The following is an 18,608-nucleotide window of genomic DNA, read 5'->3' as shown; positions in this document are numbered from 1 at the left end:
ATACTTGAACTCCTCCACTTGGGGTAGGACCTCCTCCCTGACCTGGAGAGGGCACTCTACCCTTTTCCGGCTCAAGACCACGGCCTCGGATTTGGAGGAACTGATCTTCATCCCAGCCATGTCGCACTCGGCTGTGAACCGCTCCAGCGAAAGCTGTAGATCACGATCTGATGAAGCCAATAGGACCACATCATCCACAAAAAGCAGAGATGCGATCCTAAGGCCACCAAAACGGATCCCCTCAACACCTTGGCTGCACCTAGAAATTCTGTCCATAAAAGTTATGAATAGAATCTGTGACAAAGGGCAACCTTGGCGGAGTCCAACTCTCACCGGGAACAAGCCCGACTTACTGCCGGCGATGCGGACCAGGCTCTGACACTGGTCATACAGGGTCCTAACAGCCCATATCAAAGGGCCCACCCCATACTCCCAGAGTACCCCCCCACAGGGTTCCCCGAGGGACGCAGTCGAACGCCTTCTCCAAGTCCACAAAGCACATGTAGACCGGTTGGGCAAACTCCCACGCACCCTCCAGGACCCTGCTGAGAGTGTAGAGCTGCTCCAGTGTTCCACGACCAGGACGAAAACCGCACTGCTCCTCCTGAATCTGAGGTTCGATTCATGAAGTTTTCTGATGAAATTATGAACTAGAAATTAGATTTTTTTCGAGTTCCTCACAATTTTCAGTGAGAAATATACAGCAGTCCCTTGTTTATCACGGGGGATCTATATATATATATATTTATATATATATATTTATATATATATATAAATGCATTTGAAACCCTTCTCACACTCTTGCAATATTCTAAACAATTTTTCTAAACTCTAAAGTTTAGAAACATTTAGTGTCTAAACGCTCTAAAAGAGCACAGCATGTCATGATCTCAGCTCTCTGCCACCTGGCCACGCCCACTTCTCTGTTGTTGAGCAGAGGTCTGACAAGCTGCAGGAGGAAGCTTCTCCTGCAGCTTGTGCTGCACACAGGTGCGGCAGGTGCTAAATAATTTAAAATAATTAATTTTAAATAAAAATTCCATGTCGATCGTGTGGCTCATCCATCAATCAGCCAATTGTGTCATGTCCAACCTTATTTTGAAAAACCACGATAGAGCGAGTGAACCGTGAGGGACTACTGTATACTAAATCATTTCAGTGTTGAGATGCAGTTTTCCTCAGACTGGTGAACCTCTGCCCATCTTTACTTCTGATTCAGCCTTTATAAACTGCTCTTATTAAACCAAGTCCCACTGACCTGTTGCTAAATAATGTGAATAGATGCAAAACCTCCTCTAGACGTTTCTTATTAGTACCATTTACTTTTAAACTAATAACACGTGTTGCTGCCATAAAAATCTAAAATAACTTTTTACATTTTTACACATCTTTGTCAAAATTGAGGTTGTAAGATAAATCTTTTTTTAAATCTACACAATCGAGTAAACAAATCAATGTTTTGTTTACGAGGAAAAACAAACATGACTTTTATAAAAAATTTAAAAAAAGTTTTCAACTTAAATTTATTAAAATATCCAATAACTTTCCCACCAAGTTCAAACTAAACATTCAACTTCCACGATGCGACAACAAATAAACACGAACGAGCTCCCCAATCATTTTTTAAATACTTAAGACGCCCGCCGAACGTCCAGCTCGTGGTGACCTCAGCTGATCCGTTCAGTGACAACAATGCGAACAGTTGCTGTCGGACAGGTTTTCATCAAAAATAACCCCTAAACAGAGACAACTGAAAAAAAATGTTAAAACAAAGAATTTTTTTTTTTTAAATCCCACGTCTACATCGTCATCGTTTAAGACAAAAATCTACTTGTGTGCAACGACACAAACTGCTTCCAGCGGCCTGGTGGTAACCAGAGGAGGTGAAGTTGTGCACAAACTTAGTTGAGGCTTTGTTTCCTCTTAAGGCAGGAAAGCTTTAAGTCTTTTTTTTGTTTTTTACCAGAAAGGCTTTGAGTGCGCGTCATGTCACAGAATGCAAATCAAGAGACACATCTGTCCCCCGAGCTTCCTTCAGTGTCCATTCATCGTCTTAGGAAGGCGTGCGTGCAAATATTTACAACTTAAGCAAAACTAAACGCCAACATGAGGCGTCGGCATACGTCTTGATACATGGGGGGGGGGGGGGGTACCTCAAGCTGCCACCTTCCCATAATTACAATTTATTATCCCTCGTCCCCACAGTCCATCTCAGATGCTCTTCTTCCTGCATTCCCCTCTCGTCTTTCAGCCGAACAGTGCGTGTGTGGTCGTGTACGTATTTCAGTAGGGTGGTTGTGCATAATGATGGCTTGGGAATAAGTTGAGTATTTTTAAAAGAGGAGGAGCCTGCGTGTGAGGAGAGAAGGAGGTGCAGGTTTTTGCTGGAGCATTTAAAAAACTGGCAGTCTGGTGGAGGTCAGAGTGCACGTGTTGATGTCCTCGGTCTGCGAGGCTCTGTGCAGGGACGGCTCTGAGGCACTGCGGTTTATCTTGGGAAGGGCGTGCTGGAGGAGCTCGATGGAGGACAGGATCTAAAAGAACAAGAGGAATAAACACAAGATGAGCCGAACGGAAACATCGGTACCACTTTACAATAAGGCTCCCCTTACACATGCTAATAAATAGTTCATAGATATGTTATTAATTCCTCCATAAACACTTTATAAATCATTAGTAACTGCTTATTATGCATTAATTAAGAGTGACGGAGACACAACTGACCAGTTTGTTGCCAAATAATGAGCCAAATCTGTTCACCTACATATTTCATCTAGAGTTGCTATATTAAACATTTCAGACTAAGTTACTACCTTGTTAGCACAATAAGCATTTGTAAATCTATTTCTTTAGCATAGAATATTGTACTTTATCACAGCATTATAAGTATCTACAACTACCGTACTTTCTGGCGTATAAGTCATATTTTTTTTGCATAGATTTGTCAGTCATGCGACTTATACGAGAAAGCGACTTATATACTGTATTTTTCAGCCTATAAGTTGCTTTTTTTTGTGCATAATTTAATGCCCTGCGACTTATAGGCTGAAGCAACATATTTATGGATTTTCCCCATATTTATAAACAAATTTTCGGCTGAGATGTGACCATTTCCATTCATTCTGACTGAAAAATAATAATTGACCAGTACCATTTTCAGCCACTTGATGGTAGCAGAGTAGTATGGCATGCTGTTGAATCATGTAATAGGTAAACGTGGCGATAATGACAAATTCAAAAAAGTTCAAGACAAAAACAACTGGACTGTATTTATTATACTTTATACTTTCTTGTTTTTATCTTGAACTTTTTTGAATTTGCCATGTCCTGGATGACTGAGAATCTTCACCAGCTATTAATGACTCAATCAGCCTGCCATAGTCTCCCCACCGTCTTTCTGCTCTCTGCTTGGAACCGTCAAAACACTTGCACCACCTCGGCGAAATGCAGCTAATTTGACCATTAAAGTGCATTTATTAAACAAACGTTAGACTGAGACACATCTTTGCTATAATTTTGAGCAAACAAATAATTGTTTTCATGTGTTAATCTTGTTAAATTCTTATTAAAATTCTCCCGCGCACGCTCCAGCGGCCGCCATTTGGCAGCCAATTGATTTTTGGCACAACACCGGCCCATATTTCCAGGTTTGGCCCACATGTCCGGGTTGTCAGCGGTGACGCATAATAGATGCGACGTATACGGCGAAGCAACATATTTATGGATTTTTCCACTTTATTAGACAAATATGGACTGATGCAACTTATAGGGCAGCGCGATGGGTATGGCGGAAAATATGGTGGTTTTTTTTTTTTTTTTCATATTCATAACGCAATTTTTGACTGACACTTGAAATTCTGAAGAACTGCAACAGCGAGACCTCTTGTGCACGCTGTGCACGCTGGCTTCACTCAGCTGGTGCAGACGGAAGAAGACTGAAGAGCTAGCGGCTCCGGCCGTGATGGATAGATGGAAGGATGGTAACACGCTGCCCAGGCGAAACAAAGCTGTTTTAACCATTAAATAAACGCAACGAGTCTACGGTGATGCATAATAAACGCGACTTATACACCAAAGTGACTTATATATGCTTTTTTCCTCTTCATGATGCTTTTTTTTGGACTGATGCGACTTATACGCCAGAAAATACGGTAATATTATATCCCTAAAAAAATTAGGTTTACAAATGTTTATTGTGCTTACAAGGTCTGAAACGTTTAATATAACAACTCTAGACCAAATATATAGGTGGCAAACTTGGCTCACTATTTGGCAAGAAACTTGTCCGCTTTCTGACAACCTTAATTAATGCATAATAAACAGTTATTAATGATTTATAAAGTGTTTTTAGAGGCATTCATAACTTATCTATAAACTATTTATTAGCATCAATAAGGGGAGCCTTACTGTAAAGTGGTACCAAAACATCTTATTTCTGATCAAAATCTAGAGAAGGAAAGCAGCTCACCTGTGGAAAGAGCGGCCTCTCGTCCTTGGACTTCTTGATGCAGTCTGCCACCAACCTTTTCATGGCTTTGGGGCAGTTCTTATAGAGCTTACTGAGGTCTGGGGACAAATAGCATCTGCCCACCATGAAAATAATCTGAAAAAGGCAAGAACAAAGAGCAGATTACACTAATATTTGAATATCCTCTAAAGTTGAACCAATCAACAGGTCATTCTCAAACAGACTTTATAAATATAGCAGCTGAGTCCGAGATGACAGACATCTAAAACACTGGAGCTATTGTGAAGGTTCATGATGGTGCACAGATAAATGATGAAAGGAGTACTCTATGTGCCTGCCAGATCCGCTGAGTCGGACCTGGCAAAGTTGTTGAACATCAAGAACAGAGCACAACAGTGGATCGAAACTTTCAGGACACTTGGCACAGACGTTTAATCTCATTCTGATGCAATCAGACACAATCCAGACCAGGTTTTGTGGCCCGAACGTACAAAAAATAAAAACTACAGAGGCAAACAAATGCACACATGCACACCCACAAACCTCTTTTCTCTCACAGGGTTGTATTACGAGAGCTAAAATTAGGCCAGTGGCTCCACGGCGTCCGCCTCTGTAGCATGTCGGGCCTTAGGCCAGTTCTGCAACCCCCTTCAACCGTTTCAGCACCTCCTGAGCTGGGCTTGCCCCCTGACCCAGGCCAGGACTAGAACTCAGATAAGTGTCTGATTGTGGGCTTACATCTCTGTGCCACACATATTTCAATTCAGTTTATTTATATAGCACCAAGTCACAACAGAAGTTGTCTCAGGGCACTGAAAAGAAACATTCATATATATAAATAATTATTTAACATTATTTATCTGAGGAGCAGACTGCTTTGAATTCAACTTCATCACAGACTCTCATCTTGAGCAAACATGAAGGCGACAGTGGAAAGAAAAAACTCCCTCATGAGGAAGAAACCTTTAGCAGAACCAGGCTCAGGACAAGTGATCATCTACTTCAATCAACTGGGTTTGAGAGGAACAGGAAGGAGGAACAGATACACAATGGCAGATCAAGAATCACATTAAGATAGAAATAGTATCAAATGAAAACTATTCAATTTTAACAGTTAATTTAAGGAAATGAGGTCAATTTGTCCTCCAGTAGTCTAAGCCTATAGCAGCATAACAAGCTAATCCTAACTATAGGATTTATCAAACAGGAAAGTCTTAAAAATGGACAATGTGTCAGCCTCATGGACAGAAACTGGAAGTTGGTTCCACAAGAGAGGAGCCTGATAACTGAAAGATCTTCCTCCCATTCTGCTTTTGGAAACTCTAGGAACCACAAGTAAACCTGCAGTCTGAGAGCGAAGTGCTCTGTTAGGAAAATATGGAACAATAAGATCTGTAATATAAGATGGAGCTAGGTTGTTGATGGCTTTGTAGGTTAGACGTAAGATTTTGAATTCAATTCTAAATTTGACAGGGAGCCGATGGAGAGAAACTAAAACTGGAGAAATATGATCTCTCCCACTAACTCCAGTTAAGACTGGCAGCAGCATTTTGGATCAACTGAAGATGTTTTAAAGAATATTTGGACATCCAGATAATAAACCTTTGCAATAGTCCAGTCTAGACGTGACAAATGCATGAAACAGTTTTTCTCCATCATTTTTAGATAAGATGTTTCTAATCTTAGTGATACTACTCAGGTGGAAGAAGACAGTTCTAGTAACGTTTTTAATGTGGGGGATAAAAGACATGTCCTGATCAAAAATAACACCAAGATTTTTAACATTAGAGCTGGAGGACAGATTAATGCCATCTAAGGAGGGAGAAAGACTGAAAAAAATAATTCCTAAGATGCTCAGGTCCAAAAAGCAAAACTTCAGTCTTGTCTGTGTTCAAAAGGAGAAAATTAAGGGTCATCCAGGTTTTTATGTCTTTAAGACATGCTTGTAGTCTAAGTAGCTGATATGATTCATTGGGTTTCATGAATAAATATAACTGTGTATCATCAGCATAACAATGAAAATTTATCCCATGTTGTTTAATAACTTTACCTAATGGAAGCATATAAAAGTAAAGAGTATTGGCCCAAGCACTGAGCCGTGAGGAATTCCAGGACTAACTTTGGTGTATGATGAAGATTCATTATTTATATTTACAAATTGGAATCCATCAGATAGATATGATTTTAACCAATTTAGAGCCGTTCCTATAATTCAAATATCATATTCAAGTCTCAGTAATAGAATATTGTGATCATCTGTATCAAATGCAGCACTGAGGTCTAACAGGACCAGTGTAGACACCTGTCCATTGTCAGAGGCCATGAGAATATCATTAGAAATTTCACAAGTGCAGATTCAGTGCTGTGGTGAGCTCTAAACCCTGAATGAAACTCTTCAAACAGGTTATTTCTTTGCAGATGATCACGTAACTGACCTGCAACTATTTTCTCTGGATTTTTTGAGACGAAAATTAAATGAGATTTAGGTCTATAATTTGGCTAGGATTCACGAGTCAAGGTTATGTTTCTTAAGTAAAGGTTTAATTACAGCAGTCTTAAAGCTCTGTGGTACGTAACCATTCATCAGAGACAACCAGACCCATCAGGTCTGAAAGGGGTGGAGGAGAATGCTCCAACTTTAAACTCGTTAGACAAACAGAAGTGTGTCTAAGACAAGCGTGGACAAATGCACACCGTTTGACACGTGGACACGACGTTACCTGATCTCGGTTTGCTATCTGGGAGTACGGGAGCTCTCCCGCCATGAGCTCAAAGAGAACCACTCCGTATGAATAGACGTCAGACTGGAAGCTGTAAGGATTGTTGTCCTGCATCCGGATAACCTCAGGAGCCTAGCATCAAACAGCAAAAAGGTTTCATACAAACACGTTTCATGGTTGTTTAGCCACAACACAAAAAGTTCTTTTTTCTCTGCTGTCTAGAATTAAGCCATGTTAGGAGGTTCTCCTCCCTCACTGACCATCCAAAGAATAGATCCTGAGGGCTGCTCCACCTGCTGTGAGCCAGTCCACCTGGCCTTCACCGTGGCAAGACCAAAGTCCCCAATTTTCACCGTTAACCCTTCATGCAAAAAGATGTCTGCACTGATGTCAAGGAATTATAGCTAAAACACAAAGGGATGATCCTTTGGATTATTAGGATGAAGTTGTTTTTTTTTAAGTAAAAACACAAACTAATAAAAACAAACAACAGAAAGGATACTGTTGGACTTCATGTCCCGGTGAATGATGTTTTTTGCATGTAAATAGCTGGAAAAAAGAGGAACATTTTGAAATTATCAGGTAGATTTTACTGAAGTCATCAAAGATGCTTTATTCTTCACTTCTTACTCCATGCCCTGAGCCGTCTGCCTGGCGATATCGATGAGCTGGATCATCTTAAAGTTGGTCTCCAGGACGTGAATGTGTTTGTACAGGCTGCTGCCCTCACACCACTGAGTCACGATGGCCAGGTTGTCCTGCGTCATGTAGCCCATGAACAAAAGGATGTTGACGTGTCGCGTTTTCCTGCAGCCCGAAGCAGAGAGGGAAGAGGAAATCACCATACTGAAGATAGAGTCAGATAAAGGTTCAAGAAGAAGAGGATTTGCTAGTTGAAACAGCTGGAAGAGCTAAGCTAAAATAAAGGTTTGAGTTATTTTTACCTCAGGACTGCCACTTCATTCCTGAAAGCCTGGAACTGCTCTGGTGTGGGGTCAGTGACCTTTAAAATCTTCACTGCTACGTCACCTACAACACAAACAACTTCTGAGTTACTTTTAGCACAGACGACGTGCAAAAAATGCACTAACCACTTCCTGTGAGTCCACTGCCTGATGTATATCTGTTAACTAGTGATAAGAGTGTGAAGGTGTTCCACCTCCCTGCAGTTTTGGAATACGTTCTTACCGTGCCATTTTCCTTTGTACACCGTTCCAAAGGAGCCGGAACCGATGCGGGAATGCAAAACAACCTCGCTGGCCTCGATCTCCCAGTAATAACTAGAGTCACGCTTTTCCCGAGGCCTCTGCGTGAACAGGAAGTAAAAAAGACACAACCGATGACACACAATCTCCAAGTGGAATTCTCCACAGCTTGTCCAGAACTTACTATTTTATTTTTCTCCTGAGAGGTTCTCTCTCGCTGGGAGGGTGGTGGGGCTTTGGACTGGGACCAGCCTGTGGGGCTCTGGCTGGGGGAACTCCCCGCTTTAGGAACACAAAGAGGATAAAATAATTCTTGATGTTAGCTGCGTCCAAATCAGTTTGTCAAATCCATTGGTGGTGGTCGTGTAAATGTTGATTCAGACTTTTTCTTTTCTGTTTTTTTTTTATGTTTCCCGTACATTTTTTGCAATTTAACTAATTCCACATAGTAGCATTTTGCTACGCTTGGTAACATTTAGCTACATTTTGGTAGCATTTAGCTACTTTTGGTCGCATTTTATTGCATTTAGTTATTAGCATTTTGATACATTTTGGTAGCATTTTGATACATTTTAGTAGCATTTTGCTACTTTTGGTAGTATTTTGTTACATTTACTAGATTTTGCTACATTTAAGTAGCATTTTGCTACATTTTGGTAGCATTTTGCTACTTTTGGTAGCATTTTATTGCATTTAGTTAGCATTTTGCAATTTTTGGTAGCATTTTGCTACTTTTGGTAGCATTTTATTGTATTTAGTTAACATTTTGCTACATTTTGGTAACATTTTATTGTATTTAGTTAACATTTTGCTACATTTTGGTAGCATTTTGCTACATTTTGGTAGCATTTTACTACCTTTAGTAGATTTAGCTACATTTTGGTAGCATTTAGCTACATTTTGGTAGCATTTAGCTACTTTTGGTAGCATTTTTATTGCATTTAGTTATTAGCATTTTGATACATTTTGGTAGCATTTTGCTACTTTTGGTAATATTTTGTTACATTTACTAGATTTTGCTACATTTAAGTAACATTTTGCTACATTTTGGTAGCATTTTGCTACTTTTGGTAGCATTTTGACACTTAATCTTTTGCAAGCGCTTTGGTCCCATTGTATTTTTTTGCAGAAAATGCACTCTCTTTAGTTTTAATAATTATGGACAGAAAGGAAAAGTAGTTGTGTGTTTTAGACGAGTGCACATTCTAAATGGAAAATATGTGAAGCAAATGTAATGAAGAATAAACAGCTGGAACAAAACACAGAAAGACAGAGGAAGCACTCACCGGAGTCATGATCACGCATGGCATCCTAAAGAAAATCGAGAGAAGAAAAAACACAAATTAGGTTTGATAAACATGTTAAAAGAATCACCCGCATGCCGTGTTGCTGCTCATGATTTGACAACACTGATGTGTGAACGCAGATAGTCAGCTTGTAAGGCATGCATTTCAGGCTGCACACACAGACTCTGCTTTCTAACCTTTCCTGGACTCTCAGGTGAGGCCTCAACATTAGACTGGGAGAAGTGCACAATACCTACTTTCCTCTTCAGCCAGAATCTACGGCACCAGGTGCTGGGAGAGGCACTCAGGCAGTCTAGCTACCCTCCAGAAGGTACAAAACAACAGGCCAAGGAGGAGACAGGACAGGAAAGGGACAGAGTAAATGGAAAGTGAGTTAAAATGATGCTACCTGAAAAAAATTTAGATACAACAGAGGAAAAAAAACCATAAATAACAAAAATTAAAAAGCGTGTGCGTTGATTATGCAACACTAAGGGTGGTGATAAAGCTGAAAGTGGAACTGAAGAATGAGAAGTCAGAATGTGCAAGAGTATTGAAAAATGCTGAAATAAGATGCCATCTAAGGAATCTGAGAAACATTCTCAGCCCTGTTCAGGTGGATGACTCGAAGCAGACGTAGATAAGAGGTCAATTAGGAGCACGACAAAGATAGCTGGAACGCCTAAGTGGCAAGGAGAAGGCACGAGGTGTTTTAGGAGTGGCAGCGTTGAGCTGCGCGGCCCCACACGGTGCAGTCACCTCGATCATGCTGCTGTCTACGGGCAGCGTGGTGCTGACCATGTGGACGTTGGGCGTGGAGGTGGAGCGCTGCCTCTGGGAGAGGCCGCCGCCTGTGGGTGGGCACGACGTGGTGTAGTTGAAGGCGTGCGGGGTGGAATTGCGGTGGGCTGAGCTGTAAGGGGGGGGGGGGGGACAGAATTAAATTTGAGCTTTTGTTGCATTCCTGCTTCAAAAAACAAAAGAGCCACAACAGATGTCAGTACAGCAGTGTTTAAAACTGGGTCAGAGAGGGTGTGGTGGCTGCTGGGTGGAACTGGTTCTTTATTCATTACCTCCCTTCATTAAACACGTTCCATGAAGGTTGGAGCATTTTCACAGCCAACAGGCCGTGTTGTGCTCAACTCCAGTAAGAACAGAGTCAAACTGAAACATTTTTTTTGGGGGAACTACTGTTTATCGTTTATGATCTTCCCCTTCCGTCATTTTTAGCTGAGCTGATCCTGCAGAGGTTTGTTTTTACTGTTCCAGTTAACGAGTACAAAGCTTTTCGGTCCAATATGTTAATCCCAAAACCACCCGAACGCTGCTCCAAACTAACACGTGCACATGCAAGCACCAGCAGAAACACTTCCTGTTGCATTTAACTCAGTTTGTTTGCAGATCCTCAGTTTGCGCACCGCGGCTTGTCGTTCCACTATGGGGACAGAAGACACCTGCACAGTGCACTCCTTGCAAACAATTAGCCGATACGAGTGCACGTTTCTGAGGAGCATTTAAGAATTTTCTGCAAGAAACAACTTGATTCTCTGTAGGAGCTAATTTAGCAAGTCAGAGTGGTTAAACCACTTTATCTGCCACTAAAACAAACTCCTTCACACCCAGTTGCACCATTTCCTCCCACCGATAAATCTCCTTGAAGTCGTTTTAAACACACAACGTGATTCAATTGGAACTGAAATAAAAATAAAATCACGTTTTGGAATGGTTTTTTTTTTTTTTTTACTTTATGAGTAACATTTAGGAGATAAAAAAAAAGAGGCTCAAATCCTGAATGCGTTTGTTTTACTGCAGCGAGGACAGAAAAGCAACTTCACCTCGGGAACCTCGTCAAAGATTCCCTCATTCGCCGGGACGTTGGCGGGGGCAGTGACGGGGCGCTGCCATCACCAGGTGTTGCACAAAACCTGTCGACAGAAACAAAACGGGAACCAGCGAGTAAGAGACGAGCACAGAGCGGCAGCTGACGGCTCATCGATCTTTAAAGAATTACAGCTAGTCCTACAGCCTGTATGCAAACTGAGAATAAAGGCCTTCTTCTCTGGAGCGCGTTGACGCAAAGCCATGCAAACGAGCTCCAACTTATCTGACTCTGGACATCAGTAGAACTTCCTGCTGCTTCTTGATCTCTGCAGCGCTGAGTACAACTTTAAAAGTAACCTTTTTTAAACTGAATCAAATTACGTTTCATCTGGAAATGGCAAGGGATCTGTGTTTTACTTAGTGTTGTATAAAGTACCTCAAAGTGCTACTTCGGTGAAAGTTACAAGTATCTTACCATAAAATTACTTTGGTAAAATATCCTGATGCATGCTCAATAATCCAGGTAGAAAAATCCAAAAAAGTTTAATCTGGTCCTCTGGACATTCAAAATTTTGAATGTCCAGAGGACCAGATTGAACTTTTTTGGATACTTTGGTAAAAGTTAAAGTCTCCTTTAAAATTATTACTTAAGTAAAAGTCTTATTAAAGTATCTGATATTTAATGTACTGAAGTATCAAAAGTAAATTGCTCATTTAAAATGCACTTAAAGTAAGAGTATTAAGTAAAAGTGAATGGTTGGAATTTCCAAAACAACATTTATGGGGTGCAATATCCAATGACAAAAACTTGAAAAGTTTGAATTGAAAGATTGTTCTTTAAAAAGTCTGACTCTTTTGACGTATTCAACCTTTATTCAACTTTTATGAACAAAACTGTTAGAAAGTCCACATCGTTGTGTTGTTGGTTTGTTTACACTTTGGTTACGGCTTTTCTTTCTGAATTTAATAGTTCCTATGCTCTTGAATGCACCGTGGCTGTTCCAACACTAGTGAACGCACCACTCTGTGTAAAGTGCGGAGCTCAGGTGTTTTTTTTTTTTTCTTTCTTTCCAGACACGGACGGAGCCTTGTTGTTCAAGCTTGTTTGTGCTTTACTGGTTTACTGCTGTGTGTAAATACCAGTAAATCACCCTAAACTGTATATCGGTCTCCGTGTTCTTTAATGGGAAGACTAGTAACCCAACAACTTCATACCTGGCTGCTCTAAAGCAGTTAATGCCCTGGAGAACACCAAACCTCTACTTTTTAGCAGGTGCCATCACTTTCACACCTATCAGGAATTTACAGCGTCTCCACTGTGAGTCATCAAAGACCTATTGACATCTGCATATGCATCTAGCTCGTTCACAGCAGGAACCACAGTTTTCACACAAGTGGTGGGGGAGAGGCTGGGTGTGTGAGTGAGTGTCAGTGAGGGAGAGAGAAGGGGCCGCGTGAAGTCACAGACTGGGAGAGCAAACAGGACTTGCCCAATCAGATTTTTTCTCATTTTATTTTGTAGGAACGAGTAACTAAGAGGGTTAAGGGAAATGTATTGAAGTAAAAGTACACATTTTATTGAGAAAATGAAGTGGAGTAAAAGTAAAAGTTGCTAGAAATGTAAAATAACGAAGTAAAGATACGTCAAAATTCTACTTAAGTACGGTAACAAAGTACTTTGTTACATTACAACACTGATTTTACTGCCGGGACGAGCAGAGAAGAAATGCTGCTATGATTATTATCACCTGCTGTCGAAAGGCAAAGATGGCCAGTACTGTCTTCATACGTGTGTGACTGCGTGAGTTGTTTTGAAAATACATCATGAAACTGAAACTGGTTTTAATAAAACTCTCAGAAGATATTCACTGGGTGAACATCAACCACCTTTTGGAGTGAATTCAAGATGGCTGCCACAGTTAAGTGACCTGAGAGGGCACAGAAAAGAGCCATAACGCAGTGCAAATTTACAAATACTGAGCTAAAACTTACTGTAGTATTAGATGAAGGTGAATCAAACCTCATGCTCTGAGCACGGTGTGTTCTCAAAGGTTGACCGAAACAGCTAAAATGTCATTTTTCAAAATAAGATGATCGTAGTTTACAACTCTGGCAGGAAAGGTGAGCAACATGTTTTCCTTCAAGGAATGTTCGACCTTTGTTCTGTGAATGTTCATGAAGCATTCACACTGTTGAGATCCATTTTTCTTCCGTACGTTTTTCAGCATCTTTCTTGTTCAAGAATTTTTGTGCTTTTTCTACAAATCATAAATCAAAACGTTCAGCTCATTCAGGAGAAGGGTGCTGCGACTTTTGGTATTGGTGCAACTTTAGCGTTTTGAAATATTTAGCTTGTTCTGCCACTTTTTTTTTTTCTCTCATAGAAAATGAATTGAGCTCATTTTACATCCTTCAGATCTTTCGATGCGTTTACAACCTTTTACTGCTCCTTTCACATTTTGTTCTTGCTCAACTTCTTGCAGCTGACTTCAACTGTTTTAGCTCATTTCAGCCATTTCTTTCAGCTGTTTAGTGATCCTGTCAGATTCTTTCTCATAACTACAAAATGTTTGTGCTTCTAACTTCTTTATGCTAATTTAAGCTTGTTATGCTCCTTTCAGCTTATTTCTGCAAGTTTCAGCTATTTCAGCTGCTATTTAGTTGTTTTATGCTAATTTAAGCTTTTTCAGCTAATTCCACATTTTTTGCACCCATTTAATTTTTTTTCAGCCTAATTCTGCAAAAATGTGCTCACTCTACTTCCCTCTGGTAATTTAAGCTTCTTTCTGCTTCTTTAGCTACTATTTAGCTTTTTTTATTGTTACAAATTTCTGCTTATTTCAGATAATTTCCATTTTTTGTGTGCTCATTTCTGCTTATTTAAGCTTAATTGGACACCACAGTGCACTCTCCACTTCTGTCTGGCAATTTAAGCTTCTTTCTGATTTTTCAGCTATTTCTTGCTAATTTGAGCCGGGGGGGGGGGGGGGGGGGTAAGTTAATTTGCTTATTTTTGTGCTCATTTCTAGTCATTTAAACCAAATTCAGCAAATATGTGTTCTGTTTTCTTCTGCTAACTTGGGCTTGTTCTTCCATTTTAGCTACATTTCAGCATGTTTTTAGCTAATTTCAGCTGTTTTTCCGCAGGTTCTTCTGCAGTAAGTATCCACACTGCATTTTTGCAGGAAACACAATTTCTCTAGTTTCAAATGTTTTCATGAAATCAATGAAAAGTAATCAGCTTTTTCTCCCCAAGTGGTTTTCTGCTCGATCAACTTTTGCCTAACTTCTAATTAAACTGGCGTCCAAAGACATACTGATGGACGTATCAATACAATCATTGCTAGTTTATTTATTTACTCTCGTGTACTTACAGCAGTTGTCTAATGTTGCTCCAGTCCACACACATCGTGGGCACTTTGGTGCTACAATGTTCGTGGAACTTGTAGCCGCACGTCTGGCAACGGAAGCCGTTCAAAAGGAACTTCTGGCAAATATCACAGAACGCTAGCTTCAGATATGTCTTCCGAACCTGAAAGTGACAAGGCGTTGTGGATTTATTTATCTGGCAGCAAACGCTTGAGAAGGAGACATTCAGAAATTTGGGGAACTTACAAAATTATGCGTCGTCAACGGAACGTGATCTAAAACCTCCACCAGCAGCTCTTCCCCGATTAAAGATGTCGAGTCTGTATTCCAGTCCATTCGGGATTTTTTACTGTTTGGAGAAAAAAAAAATGAATAAAATCTATTTAGTGATTTCTTTAACCGTGGTCAGAAATGTCCAAAAAAGCCCACCTCGTCGGTCCTGGATGCAGCTTGAAGACGGCGCAGCACTGAGGCTGCAGCCCTCGCACCTTCAGGGCTTTGATCAGACAGCTGTACAGGGTCATACCTGGTCGCACGTTCACCTGACAGAGGAACACAACAACGACAGGTTGAAGCACGACGCTTCACACCAAACACAAGTTCCCCCTCTAGGCGGAAACTGACTGACCACAGTGCGCTGGTGGTTTGGGAGGTAGACACGGATCGTGCTACTAGTCTTTGAGTCTGGCATCTTGCTGTCGTCTGAGGAGCGCCGCTGGCAGGGAAAGCCCTGGACCATGGTAGGAGAAAGACAGGGACCCTCGAAAACAGAGTCCTTCATTCCAAAGCCGTTGCTCAGGGTCCTCCAGGCTCCTTGAAGGTGCTCCATCAGTGAAAAGAAACGCTAACAATGGTCTGGAGGGAAAGAAAATACTATCACTTCAACTCTTTTTAAGATACTGGTCAGACTATGTGTAAAAAAAAAACAGACTAGAACGCATCTTTGTTGTAGTTTTACTAAAAGCGTGTTTGGAGGCCCACAGATGGCTTTAATCCAAATCTAAAAATGCTGAAACAACAGTCTCACTGGAAGACTAAAACTGCTCCAGCTGGTTTGAGTGGGTCGCTGATTATAACATTTTTCTCGACACAGAAAAGAAAAGTAGCAAAACGGGAGATTTGGGTTATGACATAATAAGGTTGGAGTTAATCTGCGGTCTGGCAAAGATCGACCCTCAAATCATGCGAGTAACTGCAGCTAGTTCAGCTATTGATGAGAAACGAACCAGAGAAATAAAGGGAACGTCTGAATAAATTTATTATAAGCACACTGATCTCAAGACTTCAAGCCTGCACCGTTTTAAAACCTAAAGTGGTTTATAAAAAGCAATGCAATGCTTGGAGTGTGGTATAAGAACTGACATCTACTGATGAGCAATAAAAAGGTTGACAAACTGAGCTAAGACCAAAATTAATATCACGATACGGATTTTAACTGATTTTCAATATATATCACAATTTATTTTTATTGTTCTTTAATTTAACACCAAAACTGAATGTGGTGAACTCGCTGAGCAATGACCTCTGACCTTTGTTCCCTCACCATTTTAAGAAAGAAATAGCTGCGGTGCATCAGAAGAGCCTGGGAAAATAGAGATTTCTAGTGACTGGATGCAGAAGATAAACAATAAAATAATTAAAATATATACTCAATATTTGCGGTATAGTGACTTTTTCACATAATATAAATATCACCTACCTCTACTTATTACACCTGCACAGAAAAAATATATATATTTACAGATTCTGATTTTACTGTAATTGCCAATAAGAACTTGTAAATTGCAGGGAAGTATATCCATATTTAAAGTGAATAAACAATAACAGGACAATGAGTTGAATTCAGATATAATAATAATAATAATAATAATAATGCTTGGCCACTAAATACAGCCCTTCATTTGCATGCTTTTAATACAAACTTCAGAATATTGTGCACACACACAGCTTTTTGTTCAGATTTAACAATCACGTGCAGCTCTCCACTCTGCAAAACTTTATTTTTGTGTGTGTCCTGTACAAAGACCTGCTGATCGTGAGGAGATAAATGTGTATTTTTACTGCAGATTTAAAGGCAGAGCTGTTGATTTTTGAAGGAAACAAGCTCAAAATGTCATGCAAGAAAAAAAGAGCACGGACACAAACATGTTGGATGGTTGCTACTGATCTAAAAAAGCTAAATTACAGTAGCAAAGTCACACTGAGCAGTCTGTGATCTCACTTCCTAAAGTTGGAGAACAATGTCAGCAGGTTAGCATGATCTCTAGGCTGTGTCGAAGCATGCAGAGCCAACAAAAGACCAGTGACAGTGAAACGCCTGCAGAAACTGCACTGCTGTTTTTACAGCCTACTTAAAACCGTGAAACCGCCTCGAGGCCCGTGAGCGAGCTGCGTGACGGTAAACTTCACGGCTCTTTTCGTGACGTGCTGTTCAGTTTTTTCCACGATCCTTCCTGCATTTTCTTCAGCTAAACTTAGCTTTTCTAGCGCGACACACGGCGAAGTGCCAGGAGCGGCTCGTGTACGTGTAGCTCACCAAGAGAAGGTACAAAAGTTGTGCTCCGCCATAACTTTGGGGAAAAGTGGCGTCGGTGACATCATCCCAACCCGCAACGCGTTCAAAGAAAAGAGGAAAAATGAGACTGCGCTGAGTAAAGACCACCGAGCTGGGTCGCAAAGTCCCAATTACTGTGGTTTAAATGTGAGACTTGAAGCTCACAGGTGTTTATCTTTGGTTAAAAAAACGTGAAAACAACAGAGAAGTTTTTATCCACAGGTTCAAACGTGCTTTAAAAAAATCCGTCTGTCCCTCAAAGTGACACGAAGAGGGATTTCTTCTTCTTCTCTTCACCGCCGCGCGCTTCCAAAGTCCAACAAAGCACTTTCGAAGCACGACTCCGGTGAAATGCTCGCTAATGCGACGCGGTTCGGATCGATATCCGCGTTGTTCGGGAGAAGGTGAAGCGGGTCGGCTCGGTTCCGTGAGTCCGTCTGACGCCACAGACTGAAACAGGACCTCGCAGTCATAACAAGACCTGCAAGCATCGCTCACACTGCGCAACCATGGCACGAACCTGAGCCCTCCCACTGAAACCACACTTTGTTTCAATGGACCCCCGTGAGCGCTCACATACAAAGGTTGAATACATTTAAACATAATGCGGTTTTAAAAGTATACTTTGTAAAATGAGGCTTTTTGTAGCTTCTTTTAAAGAGCAGATTTGCAGTGAAAAGGTTATTTGTGTCCTTGCGCGCCATCTTCTGGCGGAATGCAGGTATTGCAACACGAGTGTTGAAAATTAGTCTTTTGTGTCATTTTTTACATGTTTTATCAAAATAATACGAATATTAACATGGCATGCTGCTGACATTAGCCTAAAAAAGTCTCATTACAGTTTGTGGGCAGAAATGCGTTCACTTTTTTTCTGTTTTTTTCCCACCCCCAAAATCAGAAAAATGTCTAAATCAAATGTCATTCCTCTTTAAACAGAACCAGACACAGTATCATTGTAAAACCACAACCATGGACACTCACCATGAATTCACCCCCAGTCTGGGTCCCCTGAGGAATCCAAATCACAATCATGGCTCCAATGGTCCTGTTAGCAGGCTGGACTCAACACCATCTAGGACTGAAACAAATGTATTAACATCCCCAAGTGTGTGTGTCCTGATGGGTTCAGCAATATAATGTTTCCATAAAGCAGTTTCAGACATATTTAGTGACAAATCAACACAC

At 40.8% G+C, this 18,608-nt stretch overlaps 1 protein-coding gene across 2 annotated transcripts; it reads right to left on the bottom strand.

The window, feature by feature from the left end:
- Positions 1–1,544: 1,544 nt before the first annotated feature.
- On the bottom strand, positions 1,545–17,474 carry raf1a (Raf-1 proto-oncogene, serine/threonine kinase a). Of its 2 annotated transcripts, none has more exons than XM_037684726.1 (17): positions 17,406–17,474; positions 15,498–15,724; positions 15,299–15,411; positions 15,116–15,218; positions 14,875–15,032; positions 11,515–11,604; positions 10,439–10,592; positions 9,680–9,704; positions 8,578–8,675; positions 8,377–8,494; positions 8,133–8,217; positions 7,819–7,995; positions 7,691–7,737; positions 7,449–7,567; positions 7,189–7,320; positions 4,469–4,603; positions 1,545–2,534 (listed from the first exon to the last, which is right to left on the bottom strand). In XM_037684726.1, exons 2-17 carry the CDS (start codon positions 15,696–15,698, stop codon positions 2,394–2,396), a joined length of 1,896 nt encoding a protein of 631 aa, XP_037540654.1. In that variant the 5' UTR covers positions 15,699–15,724; positions 17,406–17,474; the 3' UTR covers positions 1,545–2,393. The 2 variants fall into 2 exon arrangements, with proteins under 2 accessions (XP_037540654.1, XP_037540655.1); XM_037684727.1 differs by lacking the exon at positions 17,406–17,474 and adding an exon at positions 9,877–9,996 and having other exon boundaries at positions 15,498–15,713.
- Between the last annotated feature and the right edge of the window lie 1,134 nt (positions 17,475–18,608).

The sequence above is a fragment of the Nematolebias whitei genome, chromosome 11 (genome assembly GCF_014905685.2).
Source record: "Nematolebias whitei isolate Nwh7 chromosome 11, NemWhi1, whole genome shotgun sequence".
NCBI classification, from domain to species: domain Eukaryota; kingdom Metazoa; phylum Chordata; class Actinopteri; order Cyprinodontiformes; family Rivulidae; genus Nematolebias; species Nematolebias whitei.
Note: the sequence above shows the minus strand (reverse complement) of the source record. Positions and strands in the feature narration are given on the sequence as shown.

Excerpts from the sequence above, each read along its gene's own strand:
- raf1a (XM_037684727.1), bottom strand. The coding sequence starts at position 15,698 with ATGGAGCACCTTCAAGGAGCCTGGAGGACCCTGAGCAACGGCTTTGGA. Across the intron at positions 15,033-15,115 it reads CGTTGACGACGCATAATTTT|GTTCGGAAGACATATCTGAA; the intron begins GTAAGTTCCCCA and ends TGTCACTTTCAG. Across the intron at positions 7,996-8,132 it reads AATGAAGTGGCAGTCCTGAG|GAAAACGCGACACGTCAACA; the intron begins GTAAAAATAACT and ends TTCGGGCTGCAG.